Source organism: Brachyhypopomus gauderio, unplaced genomic scaffold (assembly GCF_052324685.1).
Source record: "Brachyhypopomus gauderio isolate BG-103 unplaced genomic scaffold, BGAUD_0.2 sc37, whole genome shotgun sequence".
Taxonomy (NCBI): Eukaryota; Metazoa; Chordata; class Actinopteri; order Gymnotiformes; family Hypopomidae; genus Brachyhypopomus; species Brachyhypopomus gauderio.
In genome coordinates this window covers 1,170,241-1,198,201 of record NW_027506867.1, presented here as the reverse complement: position 1 = coordinate 1,198,201, position 27,961 = coordinate 1,170,241, and the positions used below count along the sequence as shown (strand labels likewise).

At 39.2% G+C, this 27,961-nt stretch overlaps 1 protein-coding gene across 6 annotated transcripts; it reads left to right on the top strand.

Annotated features, from left to right (window-relative positions):
- The first annotated feature begins 10,713 nt into the window (after window positions 1-10,713).
- LOC143485713 (uncharacterized) lies at window positions 10,714-26,323 on the top strand. Of its 6 annotated transcripts, XM_076985251.1 has the most exons (8): window positions 10,714-10,947; window positions 16,543-16,639; window positions 20,234-20,513; window positions 20,648-20,717; window positions 20,908-20,973; window positions 21,742-21,819; window positions 21,909-22,013; window positions 22,097-26,323. In XM_076985251.1, exons 4-8 carry the CDS (start codon window positions 20,663-20,665, stop codon window positions 22,324-22,326), a joined length of 534 nt encoding a protein of 177 aa, XP_076841366.1. In that variant the 5' UTR covers window positions 10,714-10,947; window positions 16,543-16,639; window positions 20,234-20,513; window positions 20,648-20,662; the 3' UTR covers window positions 22,327-26,323. The 6 variants fall into 6 exon arrangements, 3 of the variants coding, with proteins under 3 accessions (XP_076841366.1, XP_076841365.1, XP_076841363.1); XM_076985250.1 differs by having other exon boundaries at window positions 20,648-20,973; XM_076985248.1 differs by having other exon boundaries at window positions 20,234-20,717; window positions 20,848-20,973.
- Window positions 26,324-27,961: the final 1,638 nt, after the last annotated feature.

Below are 27,961 nucleotides of genomic sequence, written 5' to 3'. Positions count from 1 at the left end.
TAGTCTACAGAGATTTTTTTCCAAGGTATGTAAACTTTGTTTGGTCATCCTATTTCTTTGGGTATTATTTAATTTCTATTCTTTTCTTTGATTTACTAAATTTGTGTTTCAAATGTTGGTTGTTGTTTGGTTGACATGTTTCTAACCTGGAAGACATTATCATGTTTAACTATGTTTTGTGATAGATTTTTCTTGTTGGCTTACTATTGGGTTAACATGTTATGTTTGTTTGCACATAACAGTAATTTTTGCTGCTGTTGTTGCTCAGTAACTTGAGCAGAGGATCAATTGTAGTCTACAGATAGTGTTTATCCAAGCTATGGCATAGTTCCTTTTTATTATCTTATTTCTGTGTGCATGTTTTAAGGTATTTTAAATTAAAGAAACTTATTCTATCAGTGAACGTCTGAGTGCATGTCAACCATTTCTTTTAACTACATAAAATATGAGTGAGTTACTATAAAGATGGTTGGTTAAGTGTTGGAATGTGATTGGGCACTTGGCTTAACTGGTACCTGTACAATATACACAGAGGTGGGGGTGTGTTAGCTAAAGGAGATGGGCAAGACCTCATTGTTGTAGTTGAGTAAGGAATGTAATCACAAAGTCAATTGTGCTGTTACACTACAATACACAGGGACTTGGACACAATAATATATAATGTAAATCATCTTTGCTGTCATTGGTTGGTTACTATTGTGTTAATATGTTGTTTGTTTGCACATTAATTAGTAATTATTGCTGTTGTTGCTGAAGTGACTTAGGTTTTTACTTGCATAAAAGATGCACGTATTCATTTAGAAGCTGAATTGTTCTATAAATGCACTGAGATAGTTTTAACTTGCGATATGGTGGATGCAGTGGAGAAAATAATGAAATGTTTGTGAAGTTCGTTTAATTTATTTTAGGTGTTAATAGTATTTTTGTTATGCACAAACTGGCATGTTAGGAGTTGTCATTTATTTCTTATTTCATTACATATATGGTTAGCTAAACATGGAATTTATTTTTACTTTCATGTGTAAACCATTACATCTGGTTTTTTTCCCCTCTGATGTAAACACTTGCGCTGCTACGGTTGTATTATGGGATTCCACGAGATCTGATAGTGTAATATAATTACATAGTATGATATTGCACTGGATCTAGTATAGAATCCGTGAATCCGGTGACATGTCACGCACTGTTTTGTGTGTTATGTGAATTCGGACATGGTAGACGCTGGTGAATCTTTATTTTGCGTATCGTTCAGTATGGATGTATGCAGTGTTGGACGCAGCCCCAGTTTTAAAGGCAGAAATTGTGGCGCAGGGCATCACGTTACGTGTTTAATATACTGTCATCATATTTAAATACCATGGTATACCGACATACTGTTACACAGCCCAACCCCAATTGCTGAGAGATGACAGAGCTACAGGTTGTAGACTGCTATCTTTTGTTGTGTTTGTTTACTGAGGTCTGCTAGTTGCTGTATTTTATAATTTATATTCCTATGCTGAAGTATAGGGTGTATATATAACCTGTTTTGTTCTTGTGTTATTAGCATTAGCTGTCTTTTTTCAGGAGAGTACTTATCATTTGAAGTTTTTGTGACCAATTCACTCATGTGAACAATGGCCAATGTATTTTGTGTAACAATGTTTTCTGTATGTGTAAAATGTCTTTTTGACACCCACATACAATGTACACACTGTAGGCAAAAGTAATGGGACACCCACATAGAATTTATACTATATAGACAAAATTGTCATGCATTATAGTTGTAGCTAGTATGGTTTATGGAGTGTAATCATAAGTATAATGTGCTTGTATAGATTGCTTGTGGTACAGTTCTTTTTCTAATGAAACTGTTACTGTGTATATTACAGATGCCGTGTACTAAAGCCTCTAAGCGTTCAGCAGCAGCCAAGAAGAGGATGGCACGTAGGCGTGCTGTGGCTCAGACTGACAGGGTTAGGCCTCCCTATGATGAAAAGGCTGTAAGAGGGTCTTTTCATCAAGGGCACACAAGGTTTGGTGAGCATGGTAATAGACAATGTGTTGCTAACAGTGTCACAGCCATAATGATGTGTACACTAAAAAATTTGATTACCTGGACCACATCAGATGTAGATAATGTTTTGGTGAATGGAGACCAGTTGTATAGTAGTATTAGAGATGCAGGAAGAATCCATGATGCTTCAGGACACCTACTGATTACAGAGATGCCTACACACTATACAGTACATGATAAAGAGTTTGAATTGTGTTATAGTGATGAGCTATTTACTGGATTGTTTAATGTAAATGATTATGGAGAAATGCAGAATCTGTACTAGTGATGGGAATTTCGGCTCTTTTTAGGGAGCCGGATCTTTTGGCTCAGCTCCTCATAAAGACACATCACTAATCTGTACATGTGTCATGATGAAGCAATAGTTGCTGCGTTGTCACTATACAATTTCTGTTTTCACTGTAAAGCAGAATACGTGTGCTATCATGAAAAGCAATTCATGGTTTGCAGTTTTTGATTCACATGCCCGAAATGTACAAGGTGAGCTGGATATGGATTCAGGTAAAAGTTTATTATCTTACTATGCTAACATGGAGGATCTTGTACATTACATTAACAGACTGGGAATGTCTTTAAATGCAGACAGGCAGCCGTTTGAAGTGACTGGTGTTTTAGTTGTGAATTACAGAGACATGATGGCGGAAGTGTGTGCAAGAAACACATCTATGACTGCAGATTTACAGGTGAGAGAAATCAACCGTCATGAAAGCCGCAATGATGGACATGGTGAAAGTGAACAAGGTAAGCGCAAAGCGTTTCGCACTGAATGTATTTTTGGGTCACATGATCAGACGAGTTCTATTGGTAAGAAGCGAACACCAGTGATTACTGCTGCCAATGAGAATGTTAGTACAAACGATGACGTCATATTTCTGGATGTGTCTGAATCCGAAAGATTTCAGTTCATGCCTTTAACAGTGCAGAGACAGAAACACTTATGCTTAAAACTAAACCTAGTTTATAATGACAAACAGCTGAATGAAGCCGTGTATATAGATGAACCATGTGAAACTGAAACCATCACCGGTGATGGGAACTGTTTTCTTCAGATCACTCGCTTTTGCTATTAGTGGCAGTGAAACAGAACACAGAAAAATCAGACGTACTGTTACACACATGGAGAGAAATAAGGATACTTGTGTACATCAGCTTGGACAAAAATACTGTTCAGTTTCAGATTATATTACTAAAAGCAGAGTTAAATATGTTGGAACTTGGGCCACTGAGGTAGAAATTCAAGCTGCTGCAGATTTGCTGGGAGTCAATATTTTCACATACACTGATAATAAATGGCTAAAGTATTCTACATATGATACTTTTCAGTGTACACTCAACATACTGGATTTTATCTGAAACACTGTAATCTGAGCCATTATGATGTGGTAATGTGTGTAAAAACAGGTGATAGTGTTTGCAGTGAACTGTGTGTAGGTAGCTGTGGGAAATTACATTCTAAATATGCAACAACTCGACGTAAAATTGACATTCAGAAAAGACAATATGAAACAAATGCTGTTGAGGCATATTTATCTACTGAAGAATATAAGCAATACAAAAGGTCAGTGTACAAAAATACTCTGAAAATGGAGAATATAGAAACTATGTTAAACAATTAAGTAAATGTAAATATAAGGTGGATCAGCAATTTAGAGACAAAGTGAAAAAGTCAAGTGTAGACAAATACAAGACAGATCGGGAATTCAGAGACAAAGTGAAAAAGTCAAGTGTAGACAAATACAAGACAGATCAGCAATTTAGAGACAAAGTGAAAAAGTCAAGTGTGGAAAAATACAAGAGTGATCAGGCATTTCGAGCAAATGTGAAAACATGTAAAATGGACAAATACCAAACGGACAACAAACATAGACAACATGTTAAGCAACTGCGTATTTGTAACTACAAAACAGACAGCTCATATGCAGTTCAAATAAATACAGAAAGAAGACATACAAAAAAAAATAAAAGAAAAGAAATTGAATACATAATTGAACAGTTTAAACATAAAATAAGCACAGGTCCTGAATGTGTTTTTCAGTTTGTCATTGGGTTCTTTTCAAACGTCAAGAAAATGAAATGCAGACAAGATGAATATTTCAAAAGAATTCCTGAAGTTGCATGTCTTACAGAAAAGTATTTGCATATTTGCAGTGAGTTGCAGTGTACACTGTAGACATAGAGCTGATCCTGTTGGTTATTTATGGATTTGCTACACGTCACAAAGATAATTAGTGGGAAAATTCCAGAACAGAGTGTTGCTAATAATATGGCACTGGATCCAGTTCCTTCTGAATTAGAAAGGTTAAATTCATTGGAAAGACATTTAATTGCATTGCATATACCATTCATGAGGATAGTGTCTTTACCAAAAGGAGGTCAAAACGGTGTTCATGGACCAGTCACTTGTGTTCCATCTAACATAACAGATGAAGCTGAAATTCTACCAAGATCTGAAAATTCTGATCTTATAATTTGTGTAAAATTGTGACATACAAAGGACATTATAAATATGAATTTGTACAGGCACAAAAAATTAGAAATGCACTGCTGTCTACTGTAGAATTTGTTATTCTCTTTGAATGTTGCCTTTAACGATGATTGGGTTAATCCTCTAAGTAAAACTGAAGAATGTGAAGAAGTTAATGATGAGCATATCATAGTTTATGATAAGGAAAACACTGACCGTAATAATGAAGTTGAGAATATTGATGAAACTCCTTCATGATAGACAGCAGCATGGTATGTTTATGGATACTTGTTTACAACCTGTAGATATAGCACAAGAGATTCTGGATCAGCATTTTGATGGAATAATGTCTGTTGCACCTGCAGAAGGAAACGATCCAGTAAGACTATTAACTGATGATTCAAATGAGGCCAAATGCTTTCCGGTTCTTTTTCCTTATGGCACGGGCACTTTTTATGATAACGGACCTGAAAGACTGACATTGTGTCAATATTTAAATGCCAGAACTCTTAATGCAGATGGGAGATTTGCAAAAAACCTAGACTACATATTTTATGCACAATATTTATCTGAATTAAATCAAGTTGTTTCAAATGTGTCAATAGCTTTGAGGAAAGGACATTACACACAGAAAACAGATGTTACCTCGGAAATGCTGTCATAGTCTCTGCAAAAGATTTTGAATGTTAATGAAGGATATAAGTTCCTGAAACCTATTAGAGGAACTCCTGTATTCTGGCAAAGTGTACAGAAAGATTTATTTGCTATGGTGAGACAATTGGAGAATCCCACATGGTTCTGTTCATTCTCCTCTGCTGACCTCCGGTGACCAGAACTGATGCAAACAATATTGAAGCAAGAAGGAAAACGTATATCAGCTGATGAGCTTGACTGGTCAGAAAGATGTGCACTTTTAAAAAGTAATCCTGTGACTGCTGCCAGAATGTTTGACAATAAATTTCACTGTTTTCTAAAAGATGTCATCATGTCTGAAGCTAAGCCGATTGGAAAAATTAAGGATTTTTTCATGAGTTGAGTTTCAAAACCGTGGTTTGCCTCATTCTCACTGCTTATTCTGGGTAGAAGATGCTCCTCAGACAGAGAAAGATGATTATGATAAAGTGGTCCAGTTTGTTGATCACTTGATGGCTTTTCACATGTGACATAGTGAAGATGAGCAAATGCATGAAATAGTATCAAATGTTCAGCAACACGGCAAAAGACACTCGAAAACCTGCAAAAAGAAAGGCACAAACTGCAGATTCAATTTCCCATGTCTACCAAGCAACAGGACATTTATTACACGATGTAACACTGAGGAACATAAAACTGATAATGATAAAGAAAAAGCATCAACAAAAACAAACATTCCTGAAATGGAACAGGAATTAACTAGTTTGATATTGAAGAAAGTAAGGAATGCATTACTGGACAGTGAAACAAATGTTCAATCTGTTGATGATTTATTCAATTCACTGCATATAAATCAAGAAATATTTGAAGCTGCGTACCGAAAAATGACAAAAAAAAACAAGTGTTTTTTTGTGGAGGAAACAATGTGATGTGTGGGTCAATCAGTATAATAGAGATCTTCTAAAAGCATGGAATGCAAACATGGACATACAGTTTGTGGTTGATGCATATTCTTGTATTGTTTACATCCTCTCCTACATATCAAAAGCAGAAAGAGAAATGGGATTGTTGCGCTCACATGCTCAAAAAGAAGTTTCAGAGCAAGGCAAAATTTGATGCTAAATAAGCTTTACGTAAACTCTGTAGTGTTTTTCTGCATAACCGAGAAGTGTCAGCACAGGAAAGTGTGTACCGTTTGACCAACATGAAGTTAAAACAGGCATCTCGTGAAGTGCAGTTTATTCCAACTGGTGATGCAATCAGGATGAGTCTTCCACTGAATGTCATACGCAAGAAAGCTGAATTTGGTGATGGAGTCACAATATTTGGATTTACATTATTTCAGACAGATATAAGCATAAACCTAGAAGCGGTGAATTTGAACAAATGTGTTTGGCAACCTTTGCATCAGAGTACAGAATATTGTCCAAATCTGAAAAGCTCATCCACTGACAGTGTGAAGTTGGAGAAAGAATTTGGATGTGTAAAGAAAAGGTCACGAACAGATGCTGCTGTCATTCGGTATCCTCGTTTCTCACAAACTAAAAATCCTGAGAAATATCATGAAAGCATTTTAGAGCTATTTTTGCCTCATTACTTAAATACACAACTGAAACCACCTAACTTCCAGACATATCAAGAGTTTTATGAAACTGGGTTTGTGAAATATTCTGATAATGAACTAATTTACGTCAGTCATAGTGGACACAAATGTTAGAGGCTGATTCCATAGACAAAGCTCAAGAAGACTTGGACGCAAATGGTCCAATGGAAGATGCATGGGCACAAATTTGTCCAGAAACTGAATGTGAGCGGTTAGAATGCCTTGATGACAAACACAATGAAATTTCAGATAGAGAAGAACCAGGTGATGCTATACCAGACCTTTTACCTAAAGAAGTATGTTCTTTTTAAGATAATCCTCATACCATGCCAAAAGCCCAAGCAATGTGTTTACTTTGTTCACTAAATGAAGAACAATCTGTTATGTTATAAAATTCAACATTGGTGTGTACAGAAGTTAAGTGGGGAAAATCCAGAACCATTTCATGTGTTCAAATCAGGTCCTGGAGGTGTAGGAAAATCTTTACTGATCAAAGCAATACATTATGAAGCACATTGCATCCTGTGTCAACTATCCAGTAATCCTGATGAGACCCGAGTGATATTAACAGCCCCAACTGGTGTAAGTGCCTATAAAATTGATGCTGTAACAATACAAACTGCTTTGTCCACTTTACCCATCAGCCAAACCTGATGATGAAACTCAGTTTAGGAAAAATTGAGGCCTGTGTAAGATATATTAAATGCTGGATGTCTCTAAACTTCCTCCAACTTAATGAGGATAAAACAGAAGTTCTCCTCCTGGGCCCTAAGGCCTCAAGACAGAAAATTCCAGATCTAATGCTTAATCTCGCAGATTACCCCATTAAACCTGGCACAGTAGCCAAAAACCTAGGTCGGAGTCGAGTATGACGCCTATCATTTGATAAATACATAGATAATACTACTAGAATAGGTTTTCTACATCTCCGCAACATTGCCAAGTTAAGAAATGCATTATCACAGGATGATGCAGAAAAATTGGTACACGCCTTTGCTAGCTCTAGATTAGACTACTGTAACTCACTACTGTCAGGATGTTCAAATAGGAATCTAAATAAACTTCAAATAGTTCAAAATGCCGCAGCTAGAGTTCTGATCAGAACTAGAAAATTTCAGCATAATAGACCAGTCCTATCAGCCCTGCATCAGCTCCCAGTTAAATTGCGTATTGATTTTTAAATTCATTATTAACTTATAAAGTACTGCATGAGCTTGCTCCTGAATACCTCCAGGAACTTATTTCCTACTATGAATCCCCACGTCAACTAAGATCACAGGGTGCTGGTCTTTTATTAGTTCCACAAATTAATAAGGTAACAGCAGGGGGAAGAGCCTTTTCTTATAAGGCCCCCCAGCTTTGGAACAACCTTCCAAAATGCGTACGGGACTCTGACACAGTCACAATCTTTAAGTCTAGGTTGAAAACCCAACTATTTGGTTTAGCGTTTGATAATTAATATTCCCCCTTAGATAAAGGTACAGATCCAGGGGTTAATAGACGAAGGGTTTTATGGTAGACTGGGGCGCTGGTGCTGTCGTCCTGTCACTGCTCTTGGTCACTCAAGTTTGTTGACGGTGCAGTGGACGGATGCCATTGTCTCAGAATGCCCCCAAGCCTATGTTACCTTCTGGTTCTGCCTTTTTAGCTAGGCTGTAATAATTTAACTTCATGCCGGAGTTGCTGCCACACTCCAGAAATTTTTATAATTTCATCTGTCCTGTATATGTCTCCGTATAGCGCTAATTCTCCCTGTTTTTTATTTTCTCCACATGGCTGCCCGCCTGCTCGTGGAAAAATGAGATGAGAAGAGACGAGCAATCCATCCTGTGCCAGCCACCTACTGCCTGACCGGATAGCCTACACCAAGATGGACATTATTACATATTTTCCTTTTCTTTATTTCTTTGTCTAAATTGTTGTTGTTGTCATGGTGACCGGTGTCGGCCACAGGAGGATGGGTTCCCCCCCTGAGTCTTGGTTCCTCTCAAGGTTTCTTCCTCATGCAAAAAAACTAGGGAGTTTTTCCTTGCCACTGTCGCCCTTGGCTTGCTCACTGGGGACTAGGACTCGACACTTGTAAAGCTGCTTTGTGACAACAACTGTTGTAAAAAGCGCTATATAAATAAAATTTGATTGATACAACTTCTTAGGTGGTCTTCTGATAGACCATTTAAAAGCTATTGAAATAATAAAACAACTGAGTACTACAAATTGGTGCAAGGTACAAATACCCAGGTAAGAGTTGTAGGTTGTTGTTTAGGATGCACTTAATATATAACTATTTGTTTTCTTCCCCATGACTGTAGCATACAGAACTAGACTGAGAAACCAGTTTTAGTTCATTAGCTATTTAATATTGTCTTCAATATTGAACCTTTTCACAATATTCAAATTTTCTGAAATATATCATTCTGTGTGCAATGAATGAGTATAATGGACAAGTTTCACCTTTTGAATGGAATTACTGAAATGAATGATATACCAATATCTGTGTAACGTGGTGGGAGTCAGGGTTGAACACAATCGCGATAAAGAGCTGGCACCTACTTTAACGAAGCTAGTCTCCTCTAAGTGAACCGTGCACATACGGAGAGTGCGCGACTTACGAGGCATACCGAGAACACACTTCACAGAAACACTCACGAAGGAATATAAAGGACCACAGCGATTGTGAAAGGAAAACCCGTTTATATAAGTATGAATGCTGAAATAATACAAGGCACAGAAAACACAGCAGAGACTAAAGTAAATGAGCACTACAAAACACAACGACAAATAACACCGGACCACTAGATACACAAGGGAACACCACTGCGGTAAAGTTGGTTTCACGTTCACGTATGCAGAATTCTGTGCCTTAGACATTGCAGAGGTGACAGCAGTTATTTTAAATAACATTATCCACAATTTAAAATCCGCCTATTCCTGAGTTGTAGGTGGTTGTTTATGTTGCCAGAAATTAGAATTTGCATATTTTGGCACTTTTGCTATAACTGTCTTAAAGCTATTGAAGAACGAATTCTGAATATGCGAACGTGAAACCAACTTTACTGCAGTATTTGAAGCAACGTGCACGAAATCTCTGCATGCATCTGACCACCTTCAAATAAGTCTTTAATTAAACTAGTATGTGGTTCCAGTCCGGTCATGTTGTCTATAACAATATAGACCAGGGGTCGGCAACATATGGCACGCATGCCACCTTTGGCACGCGGAGGCATAATCAGTGGCACGCGACATGCTGGACCAGCATCAGCAAAAAAAAATGAATAATAAAAAATCTCAGACAGAGAGCATGATCCTCCAATTGAAATCGCTCCGCAACGTTCTGCTCAGCGGAGGCATTTATACTTGGCGATCTATCGCGATATATAATAATTTGTGTCCTTTTAGCCCCCCCCCCAACAATTTAAACTCGTTACTCGGCACGCTCATTGACTAGACATGTTAAAGTTGGCACTCCATGTCTCAAAGGTTGCTGACCCCTGATATAGACTATGTTCCAATCAGAGTAGAACAAGTAACACTGCAGTGCACTCCCGTGCAAACGAAGCCCACGAAGAATAAACAAATCAGTAACTTCCAGGGCACACAAATGGGTCAAGTTAAAAAATCTAAATCAATTTCGGCTCTGAATCTGTTTTTTTATTTTGCTATTTTTGTTTGGATTATCAAATAAAAAACAGAAAAATCCAAGCCTGATTTGTTTTTATATTCAAAACGAAAAACAAAATAATGAATTGTTTTTTTGATTTTCCGATTTTTGATTTTCAGTTGAATATCAAATGAACGAATGATACTCTGATTCTCTCCCCCTATCAGGACTGTGATGCCCCCGCAGAATGTTGGTGATTGGTGGGCCCACTGTTCATTTACAGAGGGCCTGGCAGTTATAATTCAGCGCAATACCAATTTCAAATGACAGTAAAATTGACCAATCATATGTAGCCTGTCTAATCGAGGGCTACTTTTTGTGTGTGTCACGTCACAGATTAACGAGGGGGTGTGGTCTTGCAGGCACATTTATGGACACCTATGGGGTTCTAAGCAGATAGTAATTTGCTGGCTAAGCTAAGGGTAGGAGCAGCGTGGCTGAAGATACTTCAGAGAGAGTGAGAGTGAGTACTCAGGAATTCCCAGGGGTGAGCGGCTGTGAACGACATTGTGCCTGGTGACGTGATCTGAGAGGTAGGCTGGCTTTTATATTAGAAAATGTGAACAATCCACTTCTACATGTTTTATGAGGGTTAATTTGCACTGTTTGTTTCTTGTGGCTAAGCAGCAACTTGCATGTAGTTATCCTGATTAACCGTGAGTGTTATTATCAGACTCAAGCTGCTATCCTGTCCATGGGTGAAGTTAGCATCCCACCCTGATGAAGTGAAGATCACTGCGTCAGTGTTTGCCAGCTGCTGTTTTCTTATCATTTTTATAACTTTGTGATTTTTATTTTTTCTCAAAATTGACCAGTGCATGATAAAACGATGTTTTTGCCTGCCGTGTCTCGCCTTAAGTTGCAAGTTTTCAATAAATGTAAGGGAGCTTGGGAGACTTTTTTTTAAATAGCATTAAAAAAGCAAAAATGTCAATGGCTTCAGAAAAGAGAAAAAATTATATAAAATATCAAAAAAAAAATCTATATTTTTAGATATATTAGTTTAAAATACAAATAGGAAGACAGTTAGTTACTGTCTTCGTGGTCCAAGCTGTCATCTTTCTGCTCTTTGTCTTTGGGGGGTCTGGTTTTTGTCTGTATGTGTCTTGTTCTATATTGTTGAAGAGGATAGAAAGTTTGATTTGTTAATAGGTGATTCATGTGATGGGATGTTAAACTGAATTTGAATTCACGTTACGTAAACATCTTACCATTCTTGCCGAAATCAGCTGTTGCAGATAGTGTTTCACTTGCTGCCTTGGTTTTTGTGACTTCTTCTAAAAGTTGCTCTTTCTTTCTGCAACATTTTGACTGTTTGCTGAAGTCCCGCATTTACTTTCTTCAATCGCGATATCATTTCCATAATATCGGTGGACACAGTACAAAGTTGCTGTGCTGTTTCTTCTTTGTTGTTGGGTCACGGCATTTATACTGTCAATAACAGACAAAATTGTATGCATGCGAGATGTGCAGATATACAGTGGTATTAAAAGTAGGGCTACACGATTAATCGTATTTTTATCGTTATCGCGATATGAAGTTTCACGATAAACACATCGAAAGAGCCACGATAACTCCTTGAATAACAGCAAACTCAAATCGCATTATCCTCGTCCAGCAATAGAGGGAGCTAATCACGCTGCAGACTATGATCACGTGACGTAAGTAGGCAAGAGGCAGAGTGAGGTGAACACGCTCATCAGACACGCGATTTGGTTTAAGCCTGGTTTACACTTGACGCGGCGCGAGGGTCCGCAAGGCAAAAATAACGTAATCGCTGTGGCTTCGCCCGTGCGTGATGGCCTCGCGCGCTGTCGATTCACAAGGTCACCTCGAATTTTGTAAGTTCGCGCGCGCCGCGTCTCGGCGCAATAAGAAGTCATGTTTGCAGGGTCCATACACCTTTACAAGGTGGCATTAAAGCACTTGTACGTTACTTTCAAGGTCCATTTCAATATTTCCCAGCACGTTAAACTTAATTGAGTTAAATATATATATATATATATATATATATATATATATATATATATACTCTAAATGATTCAAAATAATTCGCATTTTTATCACATTATTTAATGGTTGTTTATTTTCAAAATGCCCAGTCTTAACGTCTTCGTTCTCTCATGTTTCGTCCTGGAATTACAAGAGGCTCGTATTTGTTAACGTAATACAAGTAGTGTTGCCACCAGTCCCGGTTTTCCCGGGCCGTCCCGGTTTGTCCCGTTTTTTCTTCTTTTTAATATTCGGTGCTGGAAAAAAAAATAGGTTAGTTCAAATCACGATTCAGACTGTTTCTGCACACTTTAAATTTATTTTTTTCTCGCCGTGTTAAACCCCTCCGGTAACGTTTTACGTTCGCGCCCCCTCCCCCCCCCCGTCAACAGATTACACTCGCTCAGTATGACAGTGTCCTTGTTTTGTCAGACCTAGGTGGCTCAGTCAGACAGATATTTGTTGTGAAACGAAGTAGTTACAATTTCAAGCATTTTCAAGTACTTTAGCCTAAATTCCAGCACTTTTCAAACCTGAAACACAAAGCAACATTAAAATTGGTCAGGTAAATGTTCATTCCCCTGTATTTGAGGGGTGTTTTTTATACAACTAGGCCTACATATTGTTTCAGACAACACTGCAAAGAATGTGACATGGCAAGATTAAACGCTTCCGCCGTTTGCGGAGGTTCACGCGAGGTGTGCAAAGTTGTGCGCTACGGTCACTCGTGAAAGTATAAACCTAGATTTAATCTATTGTTGAATAAACCTGCAAAATATTTGGAATTATTCTGGATTCATTACACAGTAAAAAACAAAACAAATTAACGTGCTGCTGTTCAGAGAGACACTACATTTCTGTATTTTAATTTATCGTGGTTCACATCGATATCGGGATATCCAACAATGTTATCGCACATCGCAATTCTAGTCCACATCGTGCACCCCTAATTAAAAGTATAATTTTAGATTAATGAAATGTGTCTTACAACAAGTAGCTGCAATCTGTCACGGATTCTGTCCGCCTCTGGATCCTTGGAATTTTAGATGGTGAAAGTAAGTTGGACATTTTCTAAAAGGAAGGTAAACTTGAGCATTAGTGTTTAGTTTAGTGAGAGTGGGCAATGTGAAACATGAGAACATTATCAAAGTTCCTTGGCATATTGATACACCCCTAATTTATAATTTACAAACAAATATGAAAACATTCGGAATAATTAAATGATACAGGTTTGTTACAATACATTTTTGTAGAGTTTTGGTTAGCATAATGAAATAATATAACAGTATTACCTTGTTGAGTAGTTTGAAAGGGTCTTGTACTTGTAGCTTGTTGAAGGTCAAAGGTGCAGATGTAAAAATCCTACCTTAGGGCTATGATTTAAAGGTAGACTGCATAGATGGTTACACCTTCTTATTCATTTTATAAATCAGCTGTGGGCGTGATGGAAGGAGTGGATTGGGTTGTCAATTAGATGTGGGCATGAGGGAGGAGTGGATTGGGGTGTGTCAACTACATGTAGGTATGTTATATGTCTAGTCAGATGTTGGTCTTCTTAAATCTGTTTTTGAAGTGAGGTTCACTGTGAATTTCTGCTGCTGTTGGAGTGAGTTCATCACATAGACTTTAGTCTACAGAGATTTTTTTCCAAGGTATGTAAACTTTGTTTGGTCATCCTATTTCTTTGGGTATTATTTAATTTCTATTCTTTTCTTTGATTTACTAAATTTGTGTTTCAAATGTTGGTTGTTGTTTGGTTGACATGTTTCTAACCTGGAAGACATTATCATGTTTAACTATGTTTTGTGATAGTTTGTTTGGATGTTTGTCACTAGTCGCCTCATCATGTTCTCAAATGGCCAGACTGCTCAGTCAAATGGTAATTGTTCCTGGAATTCACTTAACTATAGGAAAAGCACACTAGTTAAGGGTGGGACTGAAATGCCCCAGTGGTCTGACTCTGAATTTGAAATAGTAATTGGAAATATAGTCAAAAAACATGTTAATGAGCAAAAAAGGTCTGAGTACTTTTCTTGCAAAGGTTTTCCTACTGAGAATGAATGGTCTGTTACTGATTGTAAGACAGCTTTGGGTTATGATATCAAACATGACTCGGTGAAGGAATGTCTTTTAGTTCTAAAACAATACTGGGGGTATAAACGTAGGCACCTTGAGGAAAAGCTAGAGGAAGCTGAGGGGAAAAACCTAGAACTAACTAGCAAGTGTAAAAAGCATAAGGCATCTGCACTAAATGCCCAAAGTACATGTAAAAAGCTCCAGCAATCACTGACCAAGGTTGAACAGTTACATGCTAACTGTAAACCCAAGCGCCAGTGTTGACCTCCAGCTGTTGCTCCTCCTCCAGGCCTGCCATGCTACACAGAGGATGAAAATCCTCCGATGTTGGCTGGGTTGTATCCAGACTTAGATGCGTTCCACTCAGATGGAACTCTCTGATGAGGATTCTGAACCTCCTAAAAATACTGTACCTCAGATAAGACCAATTACAATCAGGTCTGCTGAGGTCTTCAGTAAGAGTGGTGAAGTCAAGGAGACAAGGGTCCAGATTGGCCACATCCCTTTGGCTGCAGCTACACTGGACAGATTGTCTAAAGAGTTTTAAACATCCGAGGGAAATAGGTCTTTATTTCATTGACCTTATGGAAAAGAAGAGAAACCTGTATTCACTTCATCCTAATGATGCTGTAGCAAAAGCAAGCCAGGTTCTTAACATTTTATGACAGTAGGAAACTTGCTAATAAAGTATCAGATGGTTTAGGTGATAATGGTCAGGATATTATTAGTTTTTACAGAATGGATTATCCATAAATGTCTCAAGACAACTAACTGTAAGCAAAGGAAGGGTGAATCAGCTATGGAGTTTTTTTGAGCGGTTTGAAAGAGTCTTCCTTCGTCACTGTGACATTGATTCTTACAGTAGTGACTGTGCTGATTGCACCACTGAGGGTCCACACTTTGGATGACTGGTCGACTCACTACGACCAGATCTTAGACAAGCTTTAGTGACAGCTGTTCCAAATTGGCGTAAAGTTAAATGGAGTGAGCTTAAAAGTGAACTAGACAGATTAAACATTGATCTACAGCCAGGCCATGTTTCTGCCTCTATACATGTCCTACAAGACAGTGGTTCTGGTGCAATCCCCCATCAAGTTTACCAACAAGAAAAATGAGTGTCACTATTGTCATAAAACTGGGCATTTTGCAAGGGGCTGTCGTAAGAAACGAGCAGACAGTTATAAAAGCCATGCAAGGACAAGAGACAGACATTCTGAGGGGTTTTCACAATGGGATACAATAGAGAACTCCTACCAGGGCATTTCACCAGAACAATCATCAATGCAATGTTTCTACCAACCACAGTGCATAAATTGCGAGCTTTCTTAGGCCTCTGCAACTACTGCAGACCCTGGATAGATTCTTATGCTGCGACTTAACAACCACTATACGATCTGCTTAAAGGTAATCCTGGGCAACACGATCCTCTTGTACACACAGACGACAACAGCCACTGCTTTTGTAAATTTGAAATCAGCCCTGATATCTGCACCAGCTCATGGCCTTTGTAATCCAATCAAGCCTTTCACTGTATTTGTACATGAAGACTGTGGTTTTATGACATCCTGCCTGACTCAGGAACATGGTGGTATACAGCGTCCAGTAGCTTATCACTCAGCTAAGTTAGATGCTGTGGCATGTGGAATGGGTCCATGTTTAAGAGCAGTACAGGCAGCTCAGAACCAGGTCCGTAGTGCTTGGGGCAAACCTGCTGAAGGTGGCCACACAATAATTCCAGGTCAATGGGTAATGGTGAGGAGACATGACAATCTCTAGAACCCAGATTCATGTTTCCCATTGTAAGGTCATGCCTGCTCCTCAGAAATAAACTTGAGGGTCACCAAAAGAGAAGGTGGGTGATGTACAGAGCCTCAAGGAAGAACTATGATTTCTATTATCATGGGGGTCACCCTTGAGGTGAAGACATCACAACACTGTGCATCGCCATAACAGCCTTCTCTAAGGGACAGTGGGGAGCAGCATGATGTGACAGTAGAATAAAACTTTTCAAATTTTCGATGATGAACAGATCACTGCGTATGCCTTTGTGTGTTTTACAGAACCACACAGCAGAGACGGTGATCCCATCTGCTCCAACCACCGCATTGACATCTGGATGATTTCCTGACTCGAAGGTGGAAAGAGTACTGAAAAATTGTAATTGAGTAAAAGTATCATTACTTTGCCTAAAATCTACTCAGAGTAAAAGTAAAATTACCCATCTCAAATTATATTTTAAATGAAGTAATTTTGTACTTTTACTCGAGTAAATTTTGAGTTACTTAGTTACTTTGTTATTTAATGCAGTGGTTCCCAAACTTTTTCGGCCGTGCCCCCCTTAGTAGATGAGAATATTTTTGCGCCCCCCCTTACACACCCCCCCCCCCCCCCCATATTGACACATGTGCACATGTTTTACTTCCAAGCTCTGCCCCCCACTTTGGGAACCACTGATTTATTACATGGATGAATCATGAACCAAATTCAGCACAAGTTGTTTTAATCAATTTCAAAGCGTTTTTAAGTGCACATCCACACTTGCAAAAAGATCAGCTGGGCTCAGGAACATACTTCCTCACAGCACAAGGACAGTCACAACCTGTACCATAAAGTGCAAACAATTTTCAGTCCTATTGTCCAACGGACAACACTATGATAAGAATAAAGAAATTTAAATTACAAATTATTCAAAAAACAAAATGCACACAAAATTAAGTGCCCACAAGATGCCACAAATCAAACTAAAATGCAACAGGATTCCACTACTCGCAATAAAATCCCACATCAAAAAAAAAAAAAAAATGCTCATAGGATCCAACTATTCAAAATACAGTGCCCACTGGATCCCACTATTCACAATAAAATGCCCACAGGTTGCCACAACTCAATATAAAATGACCACAGGATCCCATATCTCAAAATAAAACAAAATGCGCACAGTATTCCACTATTTAAAACGCTCACAGGATCCAACTATTCAAAATACAGTGCCCACAGGATTCCATTTTTCACAATAAAATGTCCACAGGATCCCACAGAACCTGATAGATCGAAGATTTAAAAATAGAATAGAATAGAAAGCCTTTGTCATTATACACAGTATACATAGTATAACGAGATTGTAAAGCTGCTCCTTACAAGTGTATGTAAACATATAATGACGAGAACAAGGTGCAATATGTAAACATATGATCGACAAAAACCTAAATAAATTAGCGTGCAAAGAAGGAAAGGTGCTGTTGTGCAAAGGGGTTTTCAAACATACAACAGAAGGCACACAGCCCACAGACAATCACAGTTTGTGCGGATTCCCATTTAGTATTGTGATCGCTTTTGGAAAGAAACTGTCCCTGAGTCTGTTTGTTTTGGCCGGTATGGACCTGTAGCGTCTGCCAGAAGGCAGCAGGTTGAAAAGGTGGTTGCCGGGGTGGGTATTTGTCCGTTACAATATTCCTGGCCCTGTTGGTCACCCTCTGCATTCTTTTCCTTTCAGCTTCTGTGCAGCTGGAGTGCCATACTGACACAGCATAGGTCAGTAGGCTCTCTATGGTGGAGCGGTAGAAGGTCACCAGCAGGCGTGTGCTTAGTTGCTCCTTCCGGAGCACCCTCAGGAAGTGTAGCCGCTGCTGGGCCTTCTTGACCAGTGCAGAGGTGTTGGCTGTCCAGGAGAGGTCTGCAGAGATGTGTACTACTAGGAATTTGACAGACTCCACTCGCTCCACACATTCACCATTGATCTGCAGGGGGGCAGGGGTGGCCCTGTTCCGTCGGAAGTCCAGGATGAGTTCTTTGGTCTTGTTGATATTTAGTGCCAAGTTGTTAGTTGCACTCCACTCACCAAGTTTCATGACCTCGTCTCTGTAGGCTGTCTCGTCCCCCCCTGATATCAGTCCCACCACTGTTGTCATCTGCAAATTTCACAATGATGTTCTCTGGGTGGGCGGGGCTACAGTCGGATGTGTAGAGTAAATAGAGGAGTGGGCTGAGCACACAGCCCTGGGGGGAGCCTGTGCTTAGGGTGCAGACTGAGGAGAGATGAGGACCCAGTTTCACCTGTTGGGGACGGTTGATCAGAAAGTCCTTTATCCAGGAGCAGGTCAATAGTGGAAGCCCCGGATTGGCTAATTTGGGGATCAGGATGTCTGGTATTATGGTATTGAAGTATTGTACTGGTTGTATGGTACTGGTATTATGGTATTGAAGTATTGTACTGGTTGTATGGTACTGGTATTATGGTATTGAAGTATTGTACTGGTTGTATGGTACTGGTATTATGGTATTGAAGGCAGAGCTGTAGTCAATGAAAAGCATCCTGAGCTCCCCCGTTTCTCCAGGTGGCTAACTGCTGAATGGAGGGCGATGGATATTGCATCTTCTGTGGATCTGTTGGTCCGGTATGCAAACTGATGTGAGTCCATAGTAGGGGGGAGACAGGTTCTGATATGTTTCAGAACTAGTTTCTCAAAGCACTTTGTGATGACTGGGGTGAGTGCTACCGGGCGGAAGTCATTGAGGCTGGTTGTAGGTGATTTTTTTTTTTGGGGACTGGAATGATGCTGGCTGATTTCAAGCAAGCTGGGATGACTGCTTGTTCCACTGACAGGTTAAAGATTTTGGTGAAGACCTGTGCTAACTGGTCAGCACATGCCTTAAAAGATGCACGTATTCATTTAGAAGCTGAATTGTGTTCTATAAATGCGCTAAGGTAGTTTTAACTTGCGATATGGTGGATGCAGTGGAGAAAATAATGTAATGTTTGTGAAGTTTGTTTAATTTATTTTAGGTGTTAATAGTATTCTTGTTATGCACAAACTGGCGTGTTAGTTGTCATTTATTTCTTATTTCATTACATATATGGTTAGCTAAACATGGAATTTATTTTTACTTTCATGTGTAAACCGTTACATCTGGTTTTTTCCCCTCTGATGTAAACACTTGCGCTGCTACGGTTGTATTATGGGATTCCACGAGATCTGATAGTGTAATATAATTACATAGTATGATATTGCACTGGATCTAGTATAGAATCCGTGAATCTGGTGACATGTCACGCACTGTTTTGTGTGTTCTGTGAATTCGGACATGGTAGACGCTGGTGAATCTTTATTTTGCGTATTGTTCAGTATGGATGTATGCAGTGTTGGACACAGCCCCAGTTTTTAAGGCAGAAATTGTTGCATGGCATCACGTTACGTGTTTAATATACTGTCATCATATTTAAATACCATGGTAAACCGACATACCGTTACACAACCCAACCCTAATTGCTGAGAGATGACGGAACTATAGGTTGTAGACTGCTATCTTTTGTTGTGTTTGTTTACTGAGGTCTGCTAGTTGCTGTATTATATAATTTATATTCCTATGCTGAAGTATAGGGTGTATATATAACCCGTTTTGTTCTTGTGTTATTAGCATTAGCTGTCTTTTTTCAGGAGAGTACTTATCATTTGAAGTTTTTGTGACCAATTCACTCATGTTCTCATGTGAACAATGGCCAATGTATTTTGTGTAACAATGTTTTCTGTATGTGTAAAATGTCTTTTTGACACCCACATACAATGTACACACTATAGGCAAAAGTAATGGAACACCCACATAGAATTTATACTATATAGACAAAATTGTCATGTATTATAGTTGTAGCTAGTAGTATGGTTTATGGAGTGTAATCATAAGTATAATGTGCTTGTATAGATTGCTTGTGGTACAGTTCTTTTTCTAATGAAACTGTTACTGTGTATATTACAGATGCCGTGTACTAAAGCCTCTAAGCGCTCAGCAGCAGCCAAGAAGAGGATGGCACGTAGGCGTGCTGTGGCTCAGACTGACAGGGTTAGGCCTCCCTATGATGAAAAGGCTGTAAGAGGGTCTTTTCATCAAGGGCACACAAGGTTTGGTGAGAATGGTAATAGACAATGTGTTGCTAACAGTGTCACAGCCATAATGATGTGTACACTAAAAAAATTGATTAACACAATTCAGCTGATCTCCATTCACCAAAACATTATCTACATCTGATGTGGTCCAGGTAAAGTGATGAGCTATTTACTGGATTGTTTAATGTAAATGATTATGGAGAAATGCAGAATCTGTACGTGTCATGATGAAGCAATAGTTGCTGCGTTGTCACTATACGCTTTCTGTTTATTCACTGTAAAGCAGAATACGTGTGCTATCATGAAAAGCAATTCATGGTTTGCAGTTTTTGATTCACATGCCCGAAATGTACAAGGTGAGCTGGATATGGATTCAGGTAAAAGTTTATTATCTTACTATGCTAACATGGAGGATCTTGTACATTACATTAACAGACTGGGAACGTCTTAAATGCAGACAGCCGTTTGAAGTGACTGGTGTTTTAGTTGTGAATTACAGAGACATGATGCCAGAAGTGTGTGCAAGAAACACCTCTATGACTGCAGATTTACAGGTGAGAGAAATCAACCGTCACGAAAGCCGCAATGATGGACATGGTGAAAGTGTACAAGGTAAGCGCAAAGCGTGTCGCAATGAATGTATTTTCTGGTCAAATGATCAGACGAGTTGTATTAGTAAGAAGCGAACACCAGTGATTACTGCTGCCAATGAGAATGTTAGTACAAACAATGACATCATATTTTTGGATCTGTCTGATTCCGAAAGATTTCAGTTCACGCCTTTAACAGTGCAGAGACAGAAACGCTTATGCTTAAAACTAAACATAGTTTATAATGACAAACAGCTGAATGAAGCCGTATATATAGATGAACCATGTGAAACTGAAACCATCACTCGCTTTTGCTATTAGTGGCAGTGAAACAGAACACTGAAAAATCAGACGTGCTGTTACACACATGGAGAGAAATAAGGATACTTGTGTACATCAGCTTAGACAAGAATACTGTTCAGTTTCAGATTATATTACTAAAAGCAGAGTTAAATATTTTGGAACTTGGGCCACTGAGGTAATATATAAAATAGGATGGGGTAGATTTAACTTGGTCATCAAGCCATCTTGACAGGTTTATTGCCCCCCAATAAAACTTTATGACCCCTCCCCCTTATCGTACTTTGTACATTGTGAGCATGAGATCTAATTGTAATTGTTTAGATTATTATCAGGAGTCACTAAAAATGCTGTTCTTTGAAGTAATATGAGTGTGTGTGTGTGGGTGCCGGAGCGTCTAACTGGGGCCAAATATTTGTTTTTTTTTTTTTTTTTTTTGTTTATTTTAGTTTTCTCATTTGTTGAGAGCATGTTGTATTTTTATTTACAGCTATAGTGTTTGGAGAATCTAGTGTCGTGAGACCGGTGGCAATAGTGACGCCCAGAATACGTTTGACCCTGCAAGTAAGTAAGTAGAGAGAAAATAATTTATATTTAATTATCAATTATTTAGATATATGTTAACTGTATTGAACATTTACTTATTTTCTTCATTAGATACGCCTGTTGAAGAGCCTGTCGAGGAGGACATTACAGATCACCTGGAAGCGGGTTACACGCCTCCTGATATTAACAACGACGAAGCGGTTTACACGCCTCCCGGTAAGATTTTAAAAACAAAATTTATTTATTATACTTTAACGGGGGAATAATCGAAACTCATTATTTTTATGCATTGTTTTCAGCATCGGACTCCGAGGACGGTTATACCGACGAAGAACTTGAGCCACCCTACATAACTCTTTTGGGTGGGGAAGAGGAGTACCCTAACGACCTTTTTATTCAATATATGCAAGTGAAGGACACATTGGTTTTTGCTTTGGAGGACTTGGGTTTTAGTGAGCGGCATGGGGGAGCTCCACCACTATCTGTTTGCAGCTATACGCCTTGTTCAGGAGTTTTGGCGCATCATTGACCACATTCACATGCGGTAGGCTCGAACTTCTTAACCCTTTGTGTGTGTTTTTGCTGAGTTTTTTTTTTTTATCTTATCATTGTTAGCAACTTGTCTGACAAATCCAGCTATGTAAATACCGATTTAATCAATATTGTAAATGAATTACCAAATGTAATACTGTCTGCTACAAACCACCGGGGTTTTGATGAGCTGCGTAGCGTACCTGATGAGTTGGATCTAATCAACCAGAGTTGGCTCAGTTTACAGAATAGTGTTGTAAAAGCACCGCATGATATCTTTGATGAAATAAATCAGAATTTGATGGCAATGGATGTTGAGAATAATATTGCTTCTAGTTGTCATTTTTCTTTGGGTCAGAGTTTAAATGTTGATGCTGATGAGGGTTGTTCGATTATCGCTCTCAGACCGGGTTGCTGTCCAATTAGGTCTTTGCATGGGACGCTAAATGAGCCCGCTAGCGCAGAGATATTAACGAATACGCCTAGTTATAATGAGGCAAGAGGAGCCATCAGATATTTTAAATTATATTAACGGGGTACCGGCCGATCTCTCTGCCGATAACAGCGTGTTTGATCAAATCGAGAGCATGCTCGACAGTATTGATGAGGCTGAGTTGATGGTTAGCGATGAGCCTAGCACTCAGCAGAGTGGGTGTGGTTCTCGTTCAGAGGGTACAGGCGCGTGTATAACCAAGAGGCCGCGTTTTAACAATACCGAGCTTCGAAGAGGCAAATTTTTCTGCTCTGATCCAAAACGTTGACAGCTTTGCAGAATTTTTCGTAATAGTTTTGGAAGCTAGATGGGCTGCTGGACGAGGCTAACCCCTTAATTTCTGAAGGGGATGTGGTTACAGGGGCGATTCGCGGAGACACGATTGATGTGGCGTCACGCGTACCTGTTGACGATGGTAGGGTAGAATTGGATAATTTTCTAGCATAATTTGAAAATGCAATTCAAAGTATTATCAGACCGTACTTTCGAAATTGTTATTCAGATTGTTCATGCCCCTAGAGGTGGAGCCGGAAGGAAACGTAAATTAGCGGATCTGCTGGAATCAGAAATTGTTTGTAAAAAGTTATGTCTTCCATAACATAAATAATAACTTGTTTCGCATTATGTGTAGTGCAGTTATTGAATCCTGAAAAGAACAATTTCGACGTGGAGGTGTTGGCTATCAAATTACGGAATGATGTTGGTCTAATTGCTGAGCATATGGTTAGTTTTGCTGATGTACCTTTGTTTGAACAGCATCTGGGGTGTAAAATTGTGGTTCTGTATTGTGACATGTCAAAGAAAGGATACAGTTTTTTTCAAACCAGCGAGTTACCTCATGATAGAACAATCTTCATGTATCTGCAAAAGAACCATTATTATGGGGTGAAGAACATCAAGGCATTGTTGGGTAGTGAATATTTCTGTAAATTCTGCTATGCTACATACAGTCATAAAATAGGTCACAAATGTGTTTACCATTGTAATGTTTGTCTTGATGCTGAATTCTACAAGCACAGTGAGGGAAAAGTTAACCCGCTGCGTGGACTGTCAAAGGTTGCGGAGAAAGAACCTAGTGAAAAGCTCATCTTTTATGATCTAGAATGTCACCAAGCAACAAGTAAACATGTTGCTAACTTTATCTGTTGTATGGATTTTAAAGGGGATACATGGACTGCTGCTGGGGAGGATTGTGTGAAGCTTTTCTTCAGTAGATTTAGAAAGAAGAAATTTTCAGGGTACACGTTTGTAGCTCACAACGCTAGGGGTTATGACTCGTATCTGCTGTTCAACTATCTTGTCAAGCAGGGAATTGCACCCACCATTATCGCGCAGGGCAGTAAGATGTTTTACCGATGATTCATTCAATCAGAGGTTTATTGACAGCCAGAGTTTTCTGCCTATGAGGCTGGCAGCCATGCCGCGTGCGATGGGGTTTGCGACAGAAATCAAAGGGCATTTTCCCCATTGATTTAATATTCCAGAAAATCAAGGCTATGCTGGGCCTTACCCCGCCCCTGATTTCTATGATGCTGACAACATGATGGGGAAAGACATAGATGAGTTTTACCGCTGGTATGAGACTGTAAAAGGTGGTGTCTTTTGATTTTTTTGAAGATTTTGAGAAATGCATGCATGATCTTCAGACGTGAAATCTTAGACAGCTCAAACGTTGATCCGTTTAGCTGCATCACTATAGCTAGCGTCTGTTTAAAAATTTTCAGAACGCGCTTTTTAACTAGGAACACCATGGCCATTCCTCCTTTGGATCTGTATATAAATAGACAAAAGACATTCTCAACACCTGCTATTCAGTGGCTAGAATTCTTAATGCGTAGCCAGAACATTCACATACAACACGCTCTCAATGGTGGTGAAGTATGGTTCGGCAGATACGCTGTAGACGGCTATTATGAGGCAGGAGATGGGGTAGGAAATGTCTATGAATTCTTAGGATGTTCAAAGTGTTTCGCGCCGTACGTCCTACACCCCTTATACAAGGACATGTCTTACGGGGAGGTGAGAGAGAGAACACTGGACAGAATCCATTACCTGAAACACACCCATAAGGTACAGGTGACTGTATTGTGGGAGCATGAGTGGTTAGAAATGAGAAAATCTGATGATGGTGTGAAATGCCTTCTCAGCACTTTCGATATGCCTGAACGATTGAACCCACATGATGTGCTGTTTGGTGGGAGGACGAACGCACTCCACCTCCACTATGTGGCACAGCCGGGTGAGAACATTTGAGTATTATGATTTCACCGCACCCAACGATCATTTTTAAAGACTTTGAACCGTTGGAGAATTACTTTGGCATTTTCAGAATCAAAGTGCTTCCCCCTAGAGGTCTGTGGATGCCTGTCCTGCCATTCCGTGTGGGGGGGGGGGGAAGTTGTTGTTTCCTCTCTGTAGAGAATGTGCGATCGCTGGGATGTCAAATTGCCAGCACAGTGATGCTGAACGGGCTCTAACTGGTATGTGGTCTAGCATAGAAGTTTTGAAAGCTCTGGAGCTGGGGTATATGGTTATCAATTTTTGAGGTGTGGCACTTTCCAGCAAACTCATCAGCGCTATTTTCGGGTTACATCAAGATGTTTTTAAAAACAAAACAGGAGAGCTCAGGCTACCCGGCATGGGTCAAGAACAGTGATGATGAAATGGAGTACATACGCCTGTACAGCCAGCGCGAAGGCATCATGTTGCAGCCTGAAAATATTACCCAAAACCCCGAGATCTGTGGCAAAGCTGGCTCTGAATTCTCTTTGGGGTAAACTATGCCAGAGAGCTGACAGATTAAACACCACTCTTGTTACGGAGCCTGAATCATTTTTACAGTTCATGTTCTCTGAAACGTATAATGTCAGCAGCTTCATATTTGTGACTGACGATGTGGCATTGGTTCAATGGCGCTATGCCGATCAGAGATGTTTGGATCCTGGTCATTCAAATGTTTTTATAGGTCTTTTTACCACTGCCTATGCCCGGTTAGAGCTCTACAGAGTTATGGAGAAACTTCAGCGGCGTGTGCTGTACACAGACACTGACTCTATTGTTTTTGTTTCGTGCGAGGGTGATGGTAAATCTGTGCTTGGAGATTTCTTAGGTGATCTTACTAGTGAGTTGGCAGACGGTGATCATATCGTGAAGTTTGAGAGTGGCGGTCCAAAGACCTACGGCTTCCGCACGGCTCAGGGACAGACGGTGTTGAAAGTTAAGGGGATCACATTAAATTACAACACCAGTAAAATAGTTAACCTGAAATCTCCAACAGATCTGGTTGATACGCATCTTAAAGATCTGAGTCAATCAAAAGAGCTCATGACATCACGAAACCAGATATGGCGAGATAAAAACGGTTTTCACTTAAGAAATAAACCATTATTGAAAAGATTCAGAGTCGTGTATGATAAGCGCATACTTGTGTCTGATTTTACCACTGTGCCTTATGGTTTTTGACATCTCTAGCGGTCCTCTGTGTGCTGTAGTGCTGGTAGGGAGAAACCCTGGTGTGTTTAATATATTTTATTTTAATTATTTTTAATTGTTATTTTGTTCTTTTTTAAGTACATTATTGTGAATATCTGTAAATATGAATCACTGTGATGGTTTTGATGCTAGGTTACAACATCCTTTTTCATGCATTGTAAGCCGGCCTAGCAATAGCAGGAAATCTTTTTTTATTAAAACTTTTAGATAATTGTGCCATGACATATACACGTGTTCCTGATAACATTGTTTGGTGTTACAGCTGCTGGCAGCTGCTGTATGAGGATTTGCTGAAAAAATTAAATATTATTTTCATCGAAGGTATTCCAGCATCTCTGTGTGATGATGCGCTATTCCCTGTTGAAAAGATTAACTGGTTAATTATTGATGATCTGATGGAAACAGTGTCAAACTCCGGAGATTCAGAGAGCTTTTACAAAGTACATTCATCACAGGAATTTCAGTGTCCTTTATCTGGTACAAGAACTATTCGTACAAGAAAGGCGACAAGAACTATTCGTTTAAACACTAATTTTTTAAAAAGAACCATATAATTAGAGGGACAAACTCCAAATTAGTATACTGGCACGACAGATGTACCCAAATAACACCAAATATTTTATGGAATGTTTTCTTGACTCCACGCGCAAACCGTACGGGTATTTATTCATTGATCTCAAAGCGCCAACCCCAGAAGAGCTACGTCTCGGATCCGGTTTGTTCTCCTGGGAGAACCCCGCTGTTTATATCGCTAAGAAAAAACATCTATGAGCTATCTGATATGATCAGCTCCCTGCGCTAAAAACCCTTTATCATGCAACGCAGAAGCAGAGACGCGATATTCTTCATACAGCATCCGACGAGCTCATTTTATGCAAAATAGCTTTCAATCTCTTGAAAGGGAAGATTCCTCTAATGTCTTAACAGTAATCTTTTTCTTGGTTTTAAATTTTCTATAAAGAAAAAGATTTGCTAATAAAAAAAGGATCAATTATTAACAAGCGCCGCGCCGTTAACCAGAATAAAATAAATAAAAAAAATTCTCCAGAATGATCGTCATTCAGGTAAATGGCTAGCCAATGCTCGCCAGGCATATGACTAGGGTGTGTGTTGACTATCATTAAACATGGGAAATTAATAAGTTTATAGGCTGGTAATTGATCAGCGGCTACAACACCGTAAAAGTTTCTGCTCACACCACAACAGCTTCTCATGAGAAGCGATAGTTGATTTGTATTCATCACTGATAAATAATTAGCACATTCCTACGGTTATTAATTTCAATAACTGCATCGAATGCTGCGTAAACTATCAATGTCACAGTACGGGGTAGCGGCTGACGGAACCTAAGTTCCAGACGTAAATTTCCTGATTTTATCAATGACAAATGAGATCCGCAATTTTCATCAGGAGCCAGATTAAATGTGAATAGTGTATAACCGTTGGCGTATTCTTGTCTATTTATAGCCAATGCTTGATCTTTCAAATGCTTACCAGACGCCTGTGCAAGCGAGTGATATTCTCGGGCAATATTGCCATTAAGGAAATTCGGTTGGAGAGGTTTTGAAGGGATTTGTACACCGTCGATATATAGAGCTGCAAACTCTGTGTCATAGTGTTTAAAATTAAATGGGTTTTTCACATAACT